The sequence below is a fragment of the Pristis pectinata genome, chromosome 21 (genome assembly GCF_009764475.1).
Source record: "Pristis pectinata isolate sPriPec2 chromosome 21, sPriPec2.1.pri, whole genome shotgun sequence".
NCBI lineage: Eukaryota > Metazoa > Chordata > Chondrichthyes > Rhinopristiformes > Pristidae > Pristis > Pristis pectinata.
In genome coordinates this window covers 13415060-13434442 of record NC_067425.1, presented here as the reverse complement: position 1 = coordinate 13434442, position 19383 = coordinate 13415060, and the positions used below count along the sequence as shown (strand labels likewise).

At 39.1% G+C, this 19383-nt stretch overlaps 1 protein-coding gene across 3 annotated transcripts in view; it reads right to left on the bottom strand.

Moving 5' to 3' along the window:
* Positions 1 to 4094: 4094 nt before the first annotated feature.
* Positions 4095 to 19383, bottom strand: part of gosr1 (golgi SNAP receptor complex member 1) — an 81336-nt gene continuing 66047 nt past the window's right edge. For 2 of the 3 annotated variants that reach the window (XM_052035417.1, XM_052035418.1), the window contains exons 8-9: positions 11422 to 11504; positions 4105 to 6034 (exon numbers count right to left, since the gene is read on the bottom strand). In XM_052035417.1, coding sequence (XP_051891377.1) covers positions 5910 to 6034; positions 11422 to 11504 — 208 coding nt within the window. In that variant the 3' untranslated portion in view covers positions 4105 to 5909. Of the gene's footprint in view, positions 6035 to 11421; positions 11505 to 19383 lie in introns of all 3 variants that reach the window. The other variant, XM_052035416.1, reaches the window with a different exon arrangement.

Genomic DNA, 19383 nt, shown 5'->3' with positions numbered 1-19383 from the left:
GACGCCCCATTGCAACACAACCAGGGGTTTGGTGTCCTCACCAGTAAACATCAGGGAATCAGAGCAGACGAGCTTTCAGAGCTTGGAGCCGGAAAACTGTCAGGGGATTCAGCAGACAGGATTGGTGCCTGAACCCAGGAAACCCCATTGAGCAATCAGCACAGACTAAGCACTGATGTCTTTATTCAGAAAAATTGTTGGAGAGACAGGTCTGCCCAGAGACTAGTGCATTTACTCAGTATGCCTGTAAAAAGAGATTTATTTATCTTTTTAAAGGCAGTTTCTGTTCTGTTTATGAACCTAGTTGAATAGATTGTTTCAGTGGTGATATACTGAAATTTTATACATTGATTCAAGTAGCATGAAGGCATTGAGTTTAATAAATTTTATTGCACTTGCGGCATATAGGGAAAATATTCTAATTTTTACTATCTCTTCCACCCTGTACCATATCTTTGTAACAAATTCTGCCTCCACTCACAGGGACAACTCCTGCCAGGCCATGAAGCAAGTCCATTAATTCCAGCTCCTTTTAAGACCATAGCTCCTTGTGAGGCCGTCTTGCTTGCATTTTCTTTGTGCCTTCATTTCAACATACCACATTTCATTTCTCTTCTCATTGGCATTTTGCCAGTTATTGGTGGCAGAGTTGTGTAGGGAGTAGAACTGCTTCCTCACAGCTCCAGCAACCTCCGGTGTGGAATGTGTGGGGTTTGTATGTTCTCCCTATGACTGTGTGGTTCTCCCCCAGGTCCACGTCCCAAAGACCTGCTGGTTTGTAGGTTCATTGACTATGTAAAATTATCCCTAATGTAGCTGGGTGATAGAAGACTCAGGCTGGAGTTGACAGACGTGAGGGAGAACAGTTGTAAGAAAGAATTTTTTGTGATGTATATGAATGACTTGGATGAAAATGAGGATCGGTGGCTTAATAAATTCACACGAAGATTGGATGCGTTGTGGATAGTGTAGAAGATTGTACAGCAGGATATGGGTGGAGAAATAGTAGATGGAATTTAATCTGGACTAGTGTGAGGTGTTGCATTTTGGGAGATCAAATGTAAGGGGACAGTGCACAGTTAATGGCAGGACACTTAACAGTGTTGATGTACTGAGGGATCTTGGGATCCAAGTCCATAGCTCCCTGAATATGGCTGCACAGATTGAATAGGGTGGTAAAGAAGGCATATGACATGCTTACCTTTATTCGTCGAGGCACTGAGTTCAAGAGTCAGGAAACTCCACTGCAGCTTTATAAAACTCTAATTAGGCCGCATCTGGAGTATTACACTCAATTCTGGTCGCTCCATTATAGGAAGGATGTGGAGGCTTTGGAGAGGGTGCAGAAGAGGTTTACCAGGATGCTGCCTGAATTAGAGGGCATGTGCTATTGGGAGAGGTTGGACAAACTTTGGCTGTTTTCTCTGGAGCGGCAGAGGCCGAGGGGAGACGTGATAGAAGTTTATAAGATTATGAGAGGCATAGATAGACAGCCAGAATCTTTTTCCCAGGGTCAAAATGTCTAATACTAGAGGGGTATGCATTTAAGGTGAGAAGGGGCAATTTTTTATAATTTACAGAGAGTGCTGGGTGCTGGAATGTGCTGCCAGGGGTGGTAGTGGAGGCAAATATGACAGAGGCATTTTAAAGGCTCTTAGATAGGCACAAGAATATGCAGAGAATGGAGCGATATGGACTTTGTGTAGGCAGAAGGGACTAATATAGTTAGGCATTTAATTACTAGTTTAATTAGTTTGCCACATGGTGGGCCGAAGGGCCTGTTCCTGTGCCTTACTGTTCTACATTTAACAGGTCACTGGCAGCAATGGGATGGCATGAGAAGCGGCACAGACTCGATGGGCTGAGTGGCATCCTTCTGTGTTTTAAGGAAATACGAAAATATGCAACAGCCTATTCCTTATCAAAGCCACCTACCTCTGCCATGCATCCAGTGCTGATGGTGCCGCTGATATCACTAAGTTGCAGCTTGGTCTCCCTCTCCACTCCCCAAAGCACAGCCTCAGTTTCCAAGATACTCTCTCTTCTTTCTTCACTCCTCAACCACAACCAATCACTAATCTCTGCTCCCACTGTCCCTTTTAATATCTCCCTCCAGAGGGAAGTCTATGAGGACTCTCTAGTCTGGGGGTGTTTTCTTTGGAAAGGTGGCTCGGAAAGATTCTCTGGCTAGAGAGTCCTCTTGAAGATAATTCTTCATCCCTGACAATCCCTTTGTAAATCATCTCTTTGCTAACACATCTCTTTCCTTCTGTTTTTTGGAACATAGGATACTCAGGAGAAATTTAATTGGTTGTATAAAATTATGTGAAGCCAAGACAGTGTAGATCAAGGACATTTTTCTTAATAGAGGGTACAGTTAAATTAATTGGTATAACTAGAAGGGAATTGAAAAAAAAGTTTCACTCAACAAATAGTGGGGGTCGGGAACTCTCTCCCTGAAAGGCTGAAGGAAGCAGGATTTCTCTTCACAGTTAGAAACCTGGCATCTAAATGCTGTGGCCACAGGAGCAGGTCAGAGGCTGGGTATCCTGCAGTGGGTGACTCACGTCCTCACACCCCAAGGCCTTTCTGCTATCAAAGTACAAATCAGGAGTTTGATGGAAAAATCCCCCCCCACTTGCCTGGATGAGTGGAGCCCCATCAATCATTGCAAGCATTAATTTTCTCCACCATCAGAACCCAATGGTTGTAGCATTTACATACTGTGGTGCAGTTACCTGCCTGGGCTACATCCCAAACCTACAACTTCTGTCACCAAGAACGACAAGGGCAGCAGGCTCCTCTCCAAGTTGCACATCATCCTGACTTGGAAATATATCCGTGTTCCTTCTTTGTTGCAGGTCTAAATCCTGCAACATCACCGTGGGAGCCACTTCACTAGGTCTGCAGCAGTTCACCATCACCTTCTCCAGAGCTAGTAGGAATTGGCCATGCCTAGGTCTCAAAAATGAATTTAAAAAAAAAACTTATTTTGAGCATGTAGCTACATGAATTTGGAATGGGCTGGGACTGGCATTACTACTTTCCTTTATAGCTGAGATCAGGACGTTAGTACAGATTCAAGACACTCTTCAAATCCACTGTGCTCAGGAGGTTGAGCAAGTCCACAAGTTAGTCACTTCCACCCTATCACCTCCCAGCTTCTGGCACCATTCCCACTCTCTCATCTGCCCATCACCTCCTCCCCCCTCATCTGGATCCACATATCACCTGCTAGCTCTTGCTCTACCCCTTCATACTAGCTATCTCCCCTCTATCTTTCACCCAGATGAAGGGTCTCAACCTGAAATGTCATCTGTCCATTTCCCTCCATAGATGCCACCTGACCCAGAGTTCATTTTTTGTGTGTAGCTCCATAGTCCAACATTTGCAGTCACTTCTCTCTCCAGAAATAACAGGTTTGATTTGAACAGTATTCTTCCTCCATCAGATTTTTTCTAACTGATAAAGTTCTTTATAAAATTGCAGTAAAAATTCACAAGCTCTAATGAATTTGCCAAGCCACTCATTTAAATGGTTAAGAATGCAGAGTGCTTGGAAGAAGGGAGAAGTTATAGAATATTCATTGAAAAAAATTATACAAATTAAACAAGTTTGGAGTCAGACCAAATCATGTCTAACTGTAATGTATTTTTGTTACCATAAAGGCCCTAAAAACAGCCAATCTGGCTGTATGTAAACATATTCTGGTGTTCAGATTAATGGTCTGGTATATAATTAAAGAAATACTGATTATGCAAAATGATTTCTCATGCAACACCACCATAATACTGAAGCAAAATAGTTGCTGGAGAGATGAACTGTGGTGAAATCTGATATAGGGTGTGTGTGTGTGTGTGTGTGTGTGTGTGTGTGTGTGTGTGTGTGTGTGTGTGTGTGTGTGTGTGTGTGTGTGTGTGTGTGTGTATGTGTGTGTGTGTGTGAGAGAGAGAGAGTGTGAGAGAGTGTATGTATATATAAAATGAATTCTGTGAAAAGTATGAGTTATTAAAGTCTGTAACTATGACAAAGACTCCGGTCATTTTTAATCATAATTTGACAATCTATTATGACAAAATACCAACCAACAGGATCACTTAGAATTCTAATTTATTAACAAATTACATACAGTCAAAGCTCCTCTGTACAATGCAGAAAATGCATTAGCAGAGAACAAAATTATTTTACAAGATCATTAAAATCTACATTAACAAAATTTCCAGAAGCATTTAACGATGCATTAAGGGTTCAGACAGAAGAGGAAAAGGAAGCATCTTAGAAAAGAATATGTTTTTGACACCAACTTTGAAGAGGTAAACAAAAAACCCCTTAGTAGCTGTATTAATTTCACTGTGGGGCAAAACAGAACCTTTTATATGGATTAACTCAACAAAGCGGGAAACAAAAATCTAGCTATACAATTGAAGAACTTTAATTTGAACAAAGCCAATTTGTCAGTGAACATCTGGTAGCTGTAGTGTCAAGTTAATTCATAAAAGATGCTATGGTAAATAGATAGTAGCCTATATTCAAAAGACAGTGTTATCTACAAAAAATTTCAATTCTTTCTGGACAGTATTGGAATGATTCATATTCCCAATCATCGAGTTTTGTGCCTGCATGAAATCTAAACTGCATTTCAATTGGTTACCTCAATCTGAGGAACAGAAACAGATTCTCTCTCTTAACAGGAGACAACTATTTGTTATATCCTCTGCAAATCAGGAGGCCACAGTTAAGTGGTTTGTGAATAAATGTACCGTGATTTTTAAAATGGCATTGAGGACAAATCACAATTTTGTGGTAAAATATTGGAAAAAAAAGAAAAATAAACAGATAACATCTATTCAACATGACGTTACTTCTTGGTGAAGATAACCTAGGGTGTTTTGGTTTCTCTCTTCTATAAAATTTAAGCTTTGGCAATTGATTTTTCTTTAAACAAAGAAAGTCCAAAGAAAGAATTGAAAGCACCAGGTTTATCTGGTTGGTGGCTTCAGCTGTGTATTCCAATACATTACCATAGTTGCCAATGTATTAGCATAAATTGTGTCTTGGAAACTATCCTGAAACATTAAATATAAGGTTATGCACTTATGCACAAACAGTGCACATTGTTAAGATGACAGTTATTTGGAAATTTCTGATTAATAAGCTTTTAGAGATGCTGCAAAACTCAGAAGATACATTTGAAAATATATATTTTTGGAAAATAAATCCATTTCCTTTTGCTTTTCTCCGAACTTTCTTCACATTTCCGTGAGGAATGGTCAGCTTCTGGTCCCAGGTCTCGGTCAATGCTGCTTTCTAATCAAATTGACTTGGAGTTGGATTTTGAACCAGCAATCTCTGTAGTTCTTCCAGAAAAGAGTAGAAAGCAGGCAAGAGGAAATCAAAAGAACAACCCCATGCATTGTCACTGTGTCACACAGGTACACAATTTGTTGCAGCACCATTCTGCATGGAAGCATTTTTAAGTACACATTATACACGCTCTTGAAAATACATAATTTGGATACAGACACATTCAAAGTAGTTTATTTTTAATATGTGACTCTATAATTATAAATGAAACAGTAATTTACTACCTGCACAATAGAGTTGGGGGAGAAAAAGGTAGCAGAAATAGACCACATTCAACCATTCTTTAAAAGGATACATCAACGTGCTGTAATTCAAAATTATACTTTCCAAGAGCATAATTACTTAAACAAAAATCAGAGGATTTACATTTGATCAGAAACTAATCACACAACTGTGGCCCACGGGAATGTTGCTTTAAAACATTCCATGAAAACCAAGATCCATTCAACCTAGCAATCTACTCAATAAATGCAGGTTGGGTCCATATGCTCCCACTCCCGCCCCAGTGCTTTTTAGCTGTGGAAGCATCTTATTACAATATTTCATCAGTGAAAAGCATACAGTAGCAATAAGATAGTGCAAATGCCAATAACACCTCCCAAAATTAATGTATCCCTACGTTTTCTCAAATTTATCCTTTGAACCAAACTGTTAATGGCAGGAAATCGATCTGGAGTAGTTGTTAAAGAAACAAAAGTCATTTTCGATGCATTAAAATAGTGCCACTACATTGAACAGTAAGGTTTTAAGAAATACTTTACCCCCTCTAATGTCCTTTCCTGAAGGTATAAATTCCTTGGAGTATAGGTCTGTGGATGTCAAGTGTTCTATGATGTAATGGTGCTTCGTGGAGGAGGCTGAATGTTTTAAGTGCTGACAGCTATTCAACTGCAAGAAGAATCACATACAGGTGCAAACATGTGATGACCTAATATGGATCTTTTTAACAGGGATCATAAGTGTAAACCTCATTTTTTATTAATCTTATAAAGATCATTGAGTCATGGAAAGCTAGAAGAAAGTATAGGTCATTCAGCCTGCTCTGCTATTCATTGTGATCAGGGCTGATGCTATATCTCATTACCACATTCTTACTGTATCTCCATAACCCTTGATGCCTTTTGCATCAAGAAATCGATCTACTTTTTTCTGAAACATAGTCAGGGACTCAGTCCCCACAGCCTTTTGCGGTGGAGAATTCCACAGGGTCACTTCTTTCTGAGTGAAGAAATTTCTTCTCATCTCAGTCCTAAATGTCTATTTGTGCATCCCAAGACCATAACTCCTGGTTCTTGACTGTGGACCCTTTCTGCCGGTCCACCTGGACTTCTCCCTCTGACCTCTTACCCTTGTTTGACTGATTCCTTGCTAACCGCCAAGACAACATTGACCATTGTGACCTTTCTGTTCCCATCACTCACTCCAACATACCCGCTTCCACCAACAACTAACCCCGCTATCATCATCAAACTGCCAACAAAGGTGCTGCCACTGTCATCTGGCAAACTGACTTCTGTCCTGCAGAGGCCAAACATCAGCTCTGAGACACTTCCTCATACTTCCTTCTGGACCATGACCCTACCACTGAACATCAGACGTTTTGTGGGACACGTGGAACAGTCTTTGTTTCAGGCAAACTCTAGCCCCCTGCCTTAACACTTTTTTTCCCTGTATAACGACTGAATTGATGCTGTCTCCTGCACTCATATAGAACTTAGAAAACTGTGTGAATCCCATGGTCCCCACGAGTCACTGCACACCACCCTGAGAAAGATTTTAATTCCTACTGTTTCCTGTGAAACAACCTTCATTGTGTGCCAGTATATTACCTCCAATCCGAGTGCCTTAACTTTTGCACACTGAACTCTAATGTGGGACTTTATCAAAAGCTTTCTGAAGATACAAATACACTACATCCACTGATACTCTATTCTACCAGTAAAATCCCCAAGAATTGTCAAACACAATTTCCCTTTTATAAATCTACGGTGCCATTATTGATATTTTCTAAGTGTCCTGTTATCCTTTATACAGACTCCAGCATTTTCCCTACCACTGATGTTGGCTAACCAATCTGTAGCTCCAGTTTTCTCCTCCCTTTTTTTTAAACAGTCTGTGTTATCTTTGCCACCCTCTAATCTGCAGGAACCAATCAAGATTCTGTAGAATACTGGAAGTGGCAACTGATGCATCCACTATTTCCAAGGCTGCCTCACTTAGTCCTCTGGGATACGGATTATCAGGCCTGAGGACTTATTGGCTTTCAGCCTCATTAACTTCTCCAGCATTATTTTTTTTTCTAACTACTACTAATTTCCTTTAATTCTATCCTTTTCATTCTCATTTCCATAGCATTTCTGGCAAATTATTTGTGTCTTCTTTCGTGGAGAGAGAATCGAAGTAATTTGTTGTTCAGCAATTTCTTTGTATTTCTTTGTCCATTATAAATTCTTCTGTTTCTGACATTTGTCGTAACTAATCATTTCCTTTTGACATACTGAAGTGAACTCCCTTACTGTACCCCAACTGAAATTAGTTAGTTTATCAAGAACCCAATAGGTCTTTAAGGCTAAACCACTCATTTCATAGAACACAGAGTTGTAAATTAATCAGTGATTTACTTCCAGACCTTCAGTTTAACTTAAATGGAGCTAGAGATAATTTCACAAGTTCCACCAAAATACGTCAGTTCTTTAAAATACTGTACTACTTCAATTTGGAGTATGCTTGCAATTTCAATAAGAAGTCGTGTGGACATGTCTCTTAACCCAGCTTTTTGTGAAAATATCCTATTCTATAACCAAATACAGTGTGAATCTGTTCCCAATGGGCCAAGCATCTTTCACTAAAGGCTTTGTTCCAAAAAGTAATTTCATTTTTGTTTCTGGCAAAAATAAAAATTATGTAGTTCATTGCTGATGCAAATGAATTAAATGTCAAATTTCAAATTGCATGCTCCAGATACATTTCGATGGTCAGCACCTCACTGTTACAACTTTCACCAGAGTTACTGTACATTTGTTTCCTAAATTTCTGGTATCTGTTACAAATAATCCAGTGACAAATTACATCACTAGCATATATAGCAAATCATACTAAGACTACTTAAAGCATCGCTTATTGGTATAAAATTAGAGAAACCAATAGATCAATGGAATGGTACAAATTGTGTACGAGGTATAGATCTCAAAGAAACTGACAAATACAGACAAAACCAATCCAATTGGGCTTGAAATCCAAAGTAAGGAATTAAGAACATTTCAGAATATATAAATTGGACTACTCCTCTAAGGAGAGCAGTTCCAATTTTCTCAAAAACTGTGGGATCGACAAATCAACAGAATTAAATTCAACAGAGTAAAACGAAATTAGTTGATGAAGAAAGTGTCTGGCATGCTTGCCTTCATCGGTCAGGATATGGAGTATAGCAGTTGGGACGTCATGTTACAGCCGTGCAAGGCATTGGTAAGGCCACATCTGAAGTACTGCATACAGTTCTGGTAGCCTTGCTATGGGAAGGGTGCCATTAAACTGGAAAGGGTGCAAAAAAGATTTACAAGGATGTCACAAGGGTTTGAATTATAAGGAGAGGCTCCACAGGCTAGGACTTTATTCCCTAGCGTGTAGGATGCCAACCTTATAGAGGTTCATATCATCATGGGGGGCATAGCTAAGGTGAATAGGCACAGTCTTTTCCCCAGGGTAGGGGAGTCCAAAACTAGAGGGCATAGGTTTAAACTGAGAGGGGATAGATATAAAAGGGAGCTGAGGGGCAAGTTTTTCCACGTATGGAACGAGCTGCCGGAGAAGTGGTAGAGGCGGGTACAATTACAGCATTTAAAAGACATTTGGACAGTTACATGGATAGGAAAGGTTTAGGGAGATGTGGGCCAAATGTAGCAAATGGGACTAGCTCAGTTAGGCAACTTGGTTGGTATGCATGAGTTGGGCCGAAGGGCCTGTTTCCATGCTGTACTGCTCTATGACACTAGTTAAGGGAGTCTATTTTTCTTTGAGACACCAACAGCAAGACTTTCACATGATCTAATTGCTAACAGCTCCTGGAAATAATTTCTTATGGGTGTATGTACTTTTCTTTCTTTTTGAAGTAATTTCTCAGTATTTGGAATTTGATTCCCAGTGTGCTGTTGATGAAGATGGCTCATTACTTCCTAACAGCAGGATCTTGTCAGAAAGGAATACAGTAACCACCAGCAAAAAAAAAATAAACTGGCTACGGTAAGATGAATCTAATATTATTCCATACCTATTAAAAGTTTGTTAAACAACCTGTGAAAGTTGTTAAATAGTTAGAGGCTGAATAACAATAAAAAATGTACATCAGTTACTGCCTCTTCTCCTACCGTCTTAACATGAGCTCATTCAATAATCTGCTAGCTAATCCAATGATCTGCAGGAAAGCTACCTCAAGTATTCTTCACAGTACAAACTATTCAACACTGGCTTCAGATCTAGTAACATCTTTCAACTAAAATTTTCATCTCAGTTTTTAGTTCTCTTTATAGAAGTCCCAACAGGAGTATAGAACTTGCAGGGAATGTGTTTAACAAAAAAAAAAGCCAGAGTGCATGATGTCACTGGCAGACAACATTAAGGAAAATCCTGACAATTTAGAAGTATATTAAGGCCACGAGGATAACCAGGGAAAGATGGAATTTAATCTAATGCACTTTAGGAGAAATAATAAGGCTGGGATCAAAACAATGAATGGTAGGGTCCTGTTGAGTATTGAGGAGATGGACCTTGATTTTCAAAGATTCCTGAAGATGACAACACAGGGAGATAAGATATGGGATATTTGCCTTCAGTAGTCAGAGTAGAGAATGTAAAAGCAGGGAACTTTTGATACAACTATATAAAACCTTGACTAGGTCACAGCTGGAGTGTAATTCTGGTCACCACACTACTGGGGTTGGGGGGGGGGGGTGGGGGGAGAGAGAGAGATGATTCACCAGAATGTTGCCTTGGATAGAGTGTTTTAGTTACGGAGAGAGACTGGATAGACTGGGTTTGTTTACCTTGAAAAGGGGAGACTTGATTGAGGAATACAAAATAAGCATAGATAGGGTAAATAGTAATGAGACTTCCACATGGAAGAGTTATCTAAAACCAGTGGGCATAGGGTAGGAAGTTTAGAGGGGATTCAAAGAGATATTCTCAGAACATTTAAGTATGTAGATGAGCACTTGAATCACCAAGGCATAGAACACCATGAGACAAGTGCTAGAAAACACAATTAGTACAGATGGGTGCTTGATGGTCAGCAAGGACACGGTGGGCCAAAAGTTCAGTTTCTGTGCTACTGGCACTGTCTGTCTCATTATGTATCTATGAAGGGCCTTGGGCATGTTTTTAATGTTAAAGGCATGACATGAATGTAAAAGTTTGCTGCATACCTGCAAAAGTTAAAAAGTTTACTCTATTTACTTTTTAGATCATTCATCAACCAGTGACGGATTTGTCTAACAAGAATTGAGAGCATTCACAACAGAGTTATAGTTAATCTCCATTTTAAAGAGATAATGCGCAAATTATTCATTCACTATAGATAATACCCAAATACTTGGGGAAAAAATCTAGTAAAATAAGGCCTTGCTTTGTTAAAGACACTGTACAGTAGACATTGTAACTCATTATATCCTTTGGTTAGTTTTTGTTTAAGGCTTTACTTATTTCCCACATAAAAAATGAAGACTTTTCAAAATTTGATTCTTTGAAAACCACGTAGTGCATTCTGCCAAGAAGCTTTGCATTTAATTCTCGTTGTTCAACAAAAATTACACCAACTCTATTAAAAATGCAAATTTTTGATGCATCACAGCAATGCTGTGCAAAGCAATTCACCGAAGTTTAAAAAACGCCCGATTTGGTTTCTACCCAAGGATTTACAATTCCTAGACACACTGCACTAGTGAGTACAGTTTTTTCACCCGGCTATGGCTTAAGTCCATTAGCCTGCCTCACTACATTTTACCTTTCAATTTATTCTTCCCTGAAAACTATGAGCACTTTAAAAGCATTTTCAGAAAAGGATACTGGCCAAGGAGTTCACTTTGCTTTGTATTGACTTCAGCATTCCTCGTTGTGATGTCACATTTTCTTTAGTTGCCATGGCGATGCTAAAGAAAGAAAACACATCATTGCTAAGAATAGCTTGCTTAGTCTGCTACAATTTCCAAGCTGAACTGACAGAAAATCAAAATATCCACCAGTCTGCTTTGTTGATAGTGTGACCTGCACTAGTACACTGGGTATTCCCACAGCAGCTCACCTTCTGAATTTCCTAAAATTAATCTTAATCCATCTTGCTCTTTATTTACCTCTTGGTCCCTGCATCTATTTAATAAATGTGCAGACTTGCCACTTTTTTTTCTAAATCTGCATTCTCAATATAAGCATGATGAAATCCACTGAGACCAATAACGAGACAAATTCAACACACCAACGAGCTTGCACTGAGTTACTTTCAGCTAGGCAAGCTGAAATGTAAAAACAATTTAACAACCTGCAACGCTTTATGTTCTTTGTCTAAAGGTGGCTTCTGCTTCTTATTTCTTGATGCATGTATTTGCTTTTTGTCCCTTTCATTAATTCTTTAAGAACTTAAAGAATTAAACAATGAAGGAGGTGAGGGTGGGTTCACATGAGCTTTGCCTCAGTCCGCAAAGGAATGCTGATGGGAGAAGAGGAGACCAAATTGAAACTAAAGATCAGAAGGTAGAACTGAGACCAAACAATGGGAGACCTTTCAAGTCATATTTCAAATACAACCTGGTTAAATCACCGCTAGTGGGAGTGGTAGGGAAACTAAAGCTAGAACTCTCTGGTTAGGTCAAAAGAAGTAAAGAATATGACGAAACAACAAAAAATGTATTCAACACACAATAGGTGAATAATTCACAAGAGTACCACAGTGTAACCAGAGATCAGACATGGAAAAGCAAAATAGATTGGGCAAAGGATGGAAGGAGAACAGTAAACATAAAAGGGAACCTAAAAAAACATTTAGTAGGCATTAAGTAGGAAGAGAAGGGTATCCTGAGAGGCCAAAAATGCAGAGGGCAAGGCTGGAATACTTAACAGGGACCATATAATGGTTTTCCCAAGGAAAGGAAAAGGTAGTGGAGACAACAGCTGGAGGTGAACATTTGTAAGCAAAGGGGGCAATACCAAAAGTAAGTAAGTCATTTGGTCTGGAGGGACGCTAGGTTACTGAAGACAGGAGGGTGAGACTGCAGAAGACTTGCCTTAGTCTTCCAGTCCTCAAAAGATGCAGGGGAGGTGCAAGAGGGCAAGAGAATAGCAAATGTGACATGTGACAGTCCAACCACCGGTTGGTCAGTTTAGAGAAGCTTTAAAAACAATAATCAGGGAAAAAAGTTATGAGTACTTAAGAAATATTTGAGTTAGTAAAGGCAAACTAATGTGTAGGCATGTACAGCTCATTTGTTAAAGGCAAATCGTTTTTGACGAAGCTGATTGAATTTTTTTGATGGAGTACAGAGAAGGTTGACGATGGGAATGCAGTCAATGCCATCTAAAATGGATTTTCAGAAAGCATTTGACAAACTTCCATATAGCAAGCTGATGAGCAAAATTGAGACTCTCGGGATAAAGGAGTCAGTAGCAGCGTGGACAAAAAAACCCAAAAAATGTCTCAAAGACAAAAGCAGGAGTCACAGTTGTTTTTTCAGACTGGAGGATGATACAATAGTTGTATTCTTTGGGTGTCAAGTACCAGGACCAAAGTTGTTTGTCTACACATTAATTACTTAGCAGTTGGTAATATGAAGTGAAAGCTTAAAAATTCCAATTGACACCAACCTTAGAGATATGGTAACAAAATGAGGAAAGTGAGAGACTGCAGGAGTTACAGATAGGCTGGCAGGTTGGGCAGATGAAATTTTATAAAGAATATTGATACATTTGGCAAAAAAAAAATGCAAAGACAATACCAACTAAATGGTACCATTCTAAAGAGTGCAGAAATAGAGGGATGTGAGTGTATAAATGCATACATTTTTGAAAGTGGCAAGACGTTGAGGGAGACACTACTAAAGCGTATAGGATGTTAGGATACACAAGTATATACAGAGTTCAAGAGCAGAGAGATTATGTTGAATATTAACATTCAAAAAACTTCATTAGGCCACAATTGGAGTATTGCATTCAATTTTAGTCACCACACTTTAGGAAGGATGTTAAGGCCCTAAGGAGGATGAAGAAGAGATTTATTAGAACAGTGCAGGGATGAGCTACAAGGTTAAATTGGAGAAGCTTGGATAGTTCTCCTTGCAGCAAAAAGGTTGAAAAGAGGTTTGGTAGTGGTGGTGACTGGTTTAGATAGGGTGAACAGAGAGGACAGGTGAATATCAGTGTCGATTCCAGTGGCTGAAAATTTAAAAGACATACAGTTCGGGAATTCATTTAGACATGCCAGCACAGAAGTACACAAAAGCTGCACACTGAAACAGGCCATTCAGCTACTGGTCCTTGTGGAAAAACCTGTGACATTTACCATGCAATACTTTCATCTCTTTAATTAATTTGCATCATCTACCTATCCGATATACTCTTGACAACGAATTACATCACAACCACTATCTCAGGAAGAGAATCCAAGGCCTCAAGCTTGTTCTACAACTCTTGCAAATAATACATTATCCCTGCCTCTCCTTTCTTGCCTCCAAAACAACTGGAAACAATTTGCTTCTATTGTCCACTTATATAATATAAAGGAACAATTCGTTTGAATAGTAATTTTCAGAATTTGAATGCGTAGTTGTGTATTGTCATGGGCCATGGTTGTATACATGTTTTTAATTACCCAACAGTATGCATGAGGCATTGTGTGTTTTTCAAGAAAATCCATTTTCCCGGGACTACAGATTTGAGCACAATTACACAGGAACAATAAACAAGGATTTTTAATTTATGTTAAATTGAGAGAGCACTCTTGGATTCCAATTAATACGAGACAAATCTTAAACTAAAAGACATAATATTCTCAAAACGTTCAATTACTGTGCAGCAAGCAATATTTCCGACTCCAGAATTCTCTCTTTACACTGTGTAGAGCCTCCATGACTGACAACCACCTTTTAAAGCAGCTCCTTCTATATTGCTTCCTTTTTAGGATACAATGATTTATGCCAATGAAGCCCTCAATAAACCTCCAAGTATTTGTAGGCCTGGACAGTATATGCCAGAAGGTAAAATTCAATCTGAATCAGTCTCCTTTTCTATTCAGTATTGAGATTTAAGGCTCATCTTAAAACAGAATTCAGCCCATATCACTTGGTAGTTGTCACTGTGAAAATATGCCAATGTGCTTAAATGGGAAGGAAATTTCAACAACTTCTCCATAGATTTACTGCTAAGAATCTCATACAGATGGCATATTACACTTTAGCGAATGACTTACGAGCACTGTTTCAATATGCTGTGGAAGCAATCCATGCACACTGTCCAGCAGTTTCTTCAATAAAGAGATAACAAAACTTGCAGGGTAAGATGGGAATTGAGTACAAACATCGACATAGACCAACAAGGTTGAATGATCTCAGTCTCTGTGCTGTTGGTTTTGTGGTTCCATGCAAACAAAACAGAGTTGCAAAAAAATAAGGGCAGATGGAGATATTGGAAATGGAACAGTAGTTTGCAAGAGGATCAACTCTGAAGATAAGGTGGAACAAGGAAGAGAAATTGGGAGAGAATAAAATTACATTTTCTCTCTTACCCATTGTACTGCTTATTAACCCTGAACAAAATGAAATACATGTTTCCACAAAAAGGGCAGGACCTCAAGTTAAAATTCTCACTCGATTTCAAATTCCTCTTTGGTTTCTCAACTTGATATTTCTAATCTCTTCCAGACACAGAGGCTTCTGAGATCTTGGCACTCCACAAATTCCCATCTCTTGATAATTCTAAAATATAATGATTTAAATGGAGGCTGTGCCCTCAATTGCTCAAGCTCTAAATGCTTACAAATCTTTCGACTCTTTGCTTCTATAAGATGTTCCATATAACCAAGCTTTTGGCCAATGCTTTAATATCCCTTTGTGATTTGGTGTCAATTTCTGTTTGTGATATGCCTTGGTACATTTTACTACTTTAAATGTGTTATAGAAATGGAAGCTGTTGCTGTGGGTGCTGCACTTTTATATCAAAAACATCCAATTACATTGCACGTGATGTATAAAAACATTGCTTGGTAATGGATGTTTAATAGCTGGCATCCTCATGACTTTCCTAACTCATGTCACCCTGTCCCATGATACAGAAAAAAACTAAAAAGAGGCAGATTGGGATACTGTTTTAGTCGCTGCTTCTTGAAGACAAATAATTTAATCAGTTCATAACATAAATTTTTCTTTTTGACACAATGGGGGAATCCAGCCCAATTTTGTCTTGAAAGTAACCAAGTCATCTTTATCTTAATGATTTATTGCCTGTTAGAAAATAAAGTCATCATAAGCTTGTCAAATGTGTGCTAATTGCTCTGCAGAAATGATTCAATGTAACCTTGTTTATTAATCTCTCTCTCAACATGAGATACCTGCACATAAAAGTTGTATAAGACATGAATAACTAACAAGTTATTTATTGTTTAAAAATATCTCCATTCTTTTACCTAGCAAGTAAAAATTCATTCTGCTTCTAAGATGGCATGTGATGTGGAGCAGCAAGAATTTATTTGGTAAAAGTTTGAAATCAATGCCTTTTATAGTGGGGACAGACTAATTAAGTCACATCAGCTAGACAGGTTGCCCATCAGATTTACATTTCTGCTGACTCCACCCAGCACCACCTGCAAAGCCATTTTCTGGCAAGAAATTCAAACTCATAAAATTGTTATAACATTCAAATAGAAGTTCATACAATTATGCCTCATCAGATATAAAACCTATGACAAAATTTAGTTTGAATTTTGAAATGACATAGGAGATATGAGAAAACTTCATTGTTGTGTAATTTTAAGAAGAAATTTGCAAGACAATAATCATGCAGTATGCTTTGTGACTTTGAGATTCAAGCCCAGCTAATTTTTGAGTTGCTTCAAATTTCAATATGGTAGTTTCCAGATTAATCAGTTGACTGACCTCTTCTATTTAGTGTTATTTGGTTTATTAATAGAGAGCTTGCAGGAAACATTGAAGTATTCACTAAAAGGATTATATTCTTTTGGTTAACAGCTGTGGCCTTTAAATGCTCATGTCAGCAACTGAGCTGTAAAATCAATATAAAACTGTCAGAAGTGGGTTAAAAGAATTCTGATTTTAGCAATGACATGCCCATTGGGATTAATTAGTTCTCGTTCTCTCATAGGGAATGCAATTAGATTAGCACCAATCTCCTAAATGTTTATTAGTAATCATTCTTTTAGATTTCAGATAGTTATCTGGAATGAGAAAATCAAAAGGAACTGATAAAGATACTCTAATTGTTGTTTATTTTTCTGAATAAAGCTAATTTTGTAAATGCAGATGGTTTAATATGCATTGGTTTGTCTGAGCAGTCAGAGAACAAGATCTTTCACAAGCTCAAGAAGATATGCTTACAGTCAGAGTAATCACTTCAATAAATCTTTTATGACAAAGCAGTGACAGTTTTTAGCTGTAAAAAAGTAGGAGGAAGGAAAGATCACAAAGGTTTCATTTGTGAGCAGGTAGTGAAGGGAAGAAAACAGAGATATTTATAAAATGAACATAGAGTCTCAAGATCAAAATCGTTATGCTCCACACGTCTGTTCCTATGTGTTCTGACAAGGGGTGGCAGAACCAAAATGTTGACTGTTTCTCTTTCCACAGATGCTGTCTGACCTGCTGAGTTTTTCCAGCATTTTCTGTTTATACTTCTCTCCCTATCCATCCACATCTTACTCCAATAGTAGCTGTTATGTTCCAACCCAGAGACTTAAAAGGGAAGTCAAATTATGTTGAGAAAGTTTATTATATAGAGCAGATGAAGAAAAAGAAACTCTAAAATATTCACCGGCTGTATGAGAATCAGACACTCTGATCAATTTCACCACCATTTTATCAAGCTGAGACAATGGTGCACAACATAGTGCCCATGGGATGCTTTGGTCTGGCTCACTTCAGTGAGCAAGTACTCTCAATGATCTGCAGCAGCAATTTGATCCACAAAGCAGGCTCCTGATCAGTGAGGTCTTATGGAACACAGAGCCCATCTGCTGAAAAGGCAAGCCCTCTCCCAAAGGAAAATGCCATCTAAGCTATGGCTTCAGGCTCAGGAACAAGTCAAAACTATCTGACATTCATAAAGATTGAAAAATATTCAAAACATATTAAAAATTAACAATACCAATAAAATATTAAAATTTGCATTTTAAAGTGAATTAAAAATTTAAGAACACCAAGAAACATTTAAAATGATTAAATATAACTAATTCCATTAATTCCAAACTATGTAAATTAGCTGAAATGTCTATCTCCCTCAGAGCTATTCCTCTCTGAAAATGAAGATGCTGAAAACTGCATCACTCTAACTCGGGTCAGAACTCAGATTTCCCAGAGTTGGAAGTTGAGGTGCCGCTGCTGGACTCCATGAGGAAGCCAGGAACGTTGCATAGTCGGGTGACAGTGTCAAGGACCTCTCAGGAAATTATGGACTTCTGCAATCATTCGGTGGACAATTCCATTTGGCTCTCCTCCAAAATAGCTGTGCGCCACAGAATTAAGGCATCATCACGTCTTTTTTTTTAAAGAAATGAAAGGTAATGTCTAGTGATGCAAGTTGTTGTGAAGTTGGCATGAGGCAATGGGTACCCGCTTTTCAGTGGATGAGAAGCAGCTCTTCAGCAGGATAGATAGTCAGGGTTAGATAGTCTTAGGCGTGGTTTAAAGGTCGGCACAACATGGTGGGCTGAAGGGCCTGTATTGTGCTGTATTGTTCTATGGTTCTAGGATCATAAATGAAATCTTAGGTAGCAGAGAAGGAGGGGGGAAGGCAATGAGTGGAAATGTCTCTGATTGAAATTATGTGGTAGTTAAGAGACAGTTAGTATCTTTTTTATTTGTCATTCTTTTGTATAATCTGGCCTGCAGGGAATGTCCCCTTAGAACCATACAGCACAAAACAGGCCCTTCGGCCCACCATGTTGTGCCGTCCATCAGACCACCCTCACACTACCTAACCCCTTCCTCCCGCATATCCCTCTATCTCACATTCCTCCATATGCCTATCCAACAAACTCTGAACCTGTTCAATGTATCTGCCTCCACCACCACCCCAGGCAGTGCATTCCATGCACCAACCACTCTCTGGGTGAAAAACCTCCCTCTGACATCTCCCCTGAACCTCCCACCCATAACCTTAAAGCCATGACCTCTCGTCTTGAGCATTGGTGCCCTGAGAAGGAGGCGCTGACTGTCTACTCTATCTATTCCTCTCAATATTTTATATACCTCTATCATGTCTCCTCTCATCCTCCTCCTTTCCAGTGAATAAAGCCCTAGCACCTTAAGCCTCTCCTCATATTCAATACTCTCTAATCCAGGCAGCATCCTGGTAAATCTCCTCTGCACCCTCTCCAACGCCTCCACATCCTTCCTATAATGAGGCAACCAGAACTGAACACAGTACTCGAAGTGTGGCCTAACTAGAGTTTTGTAAAGCTGCATCATCACCTCGCGGCTCTTAAACTCAATCCCCCAATTTATGAAAGCCAACATCCCATTGGCCTTCTTAACTGCTCTTTCCACCTGTGAGGCAACTTTCAATGAACTGTGAATATGAACCCCCAGATCCCTCTGCTCCTCCACACTGCCAAGTACCTTGCCATTCACCCAGTACTCTGCCCTGGAGTTTGTCCTTCCAAAGTGTACCACCTCACACTTCTCCGGATTGAACTCCATCTGCCATTTGTCAGCCCAGCTCTGCATCCTATCAATATCCCTCTGTAAGCTCCGACAGCCCTCCACACTATCCACAACACCGCCTATCTTAGTGTCGTCCGCAAACTTACTAACC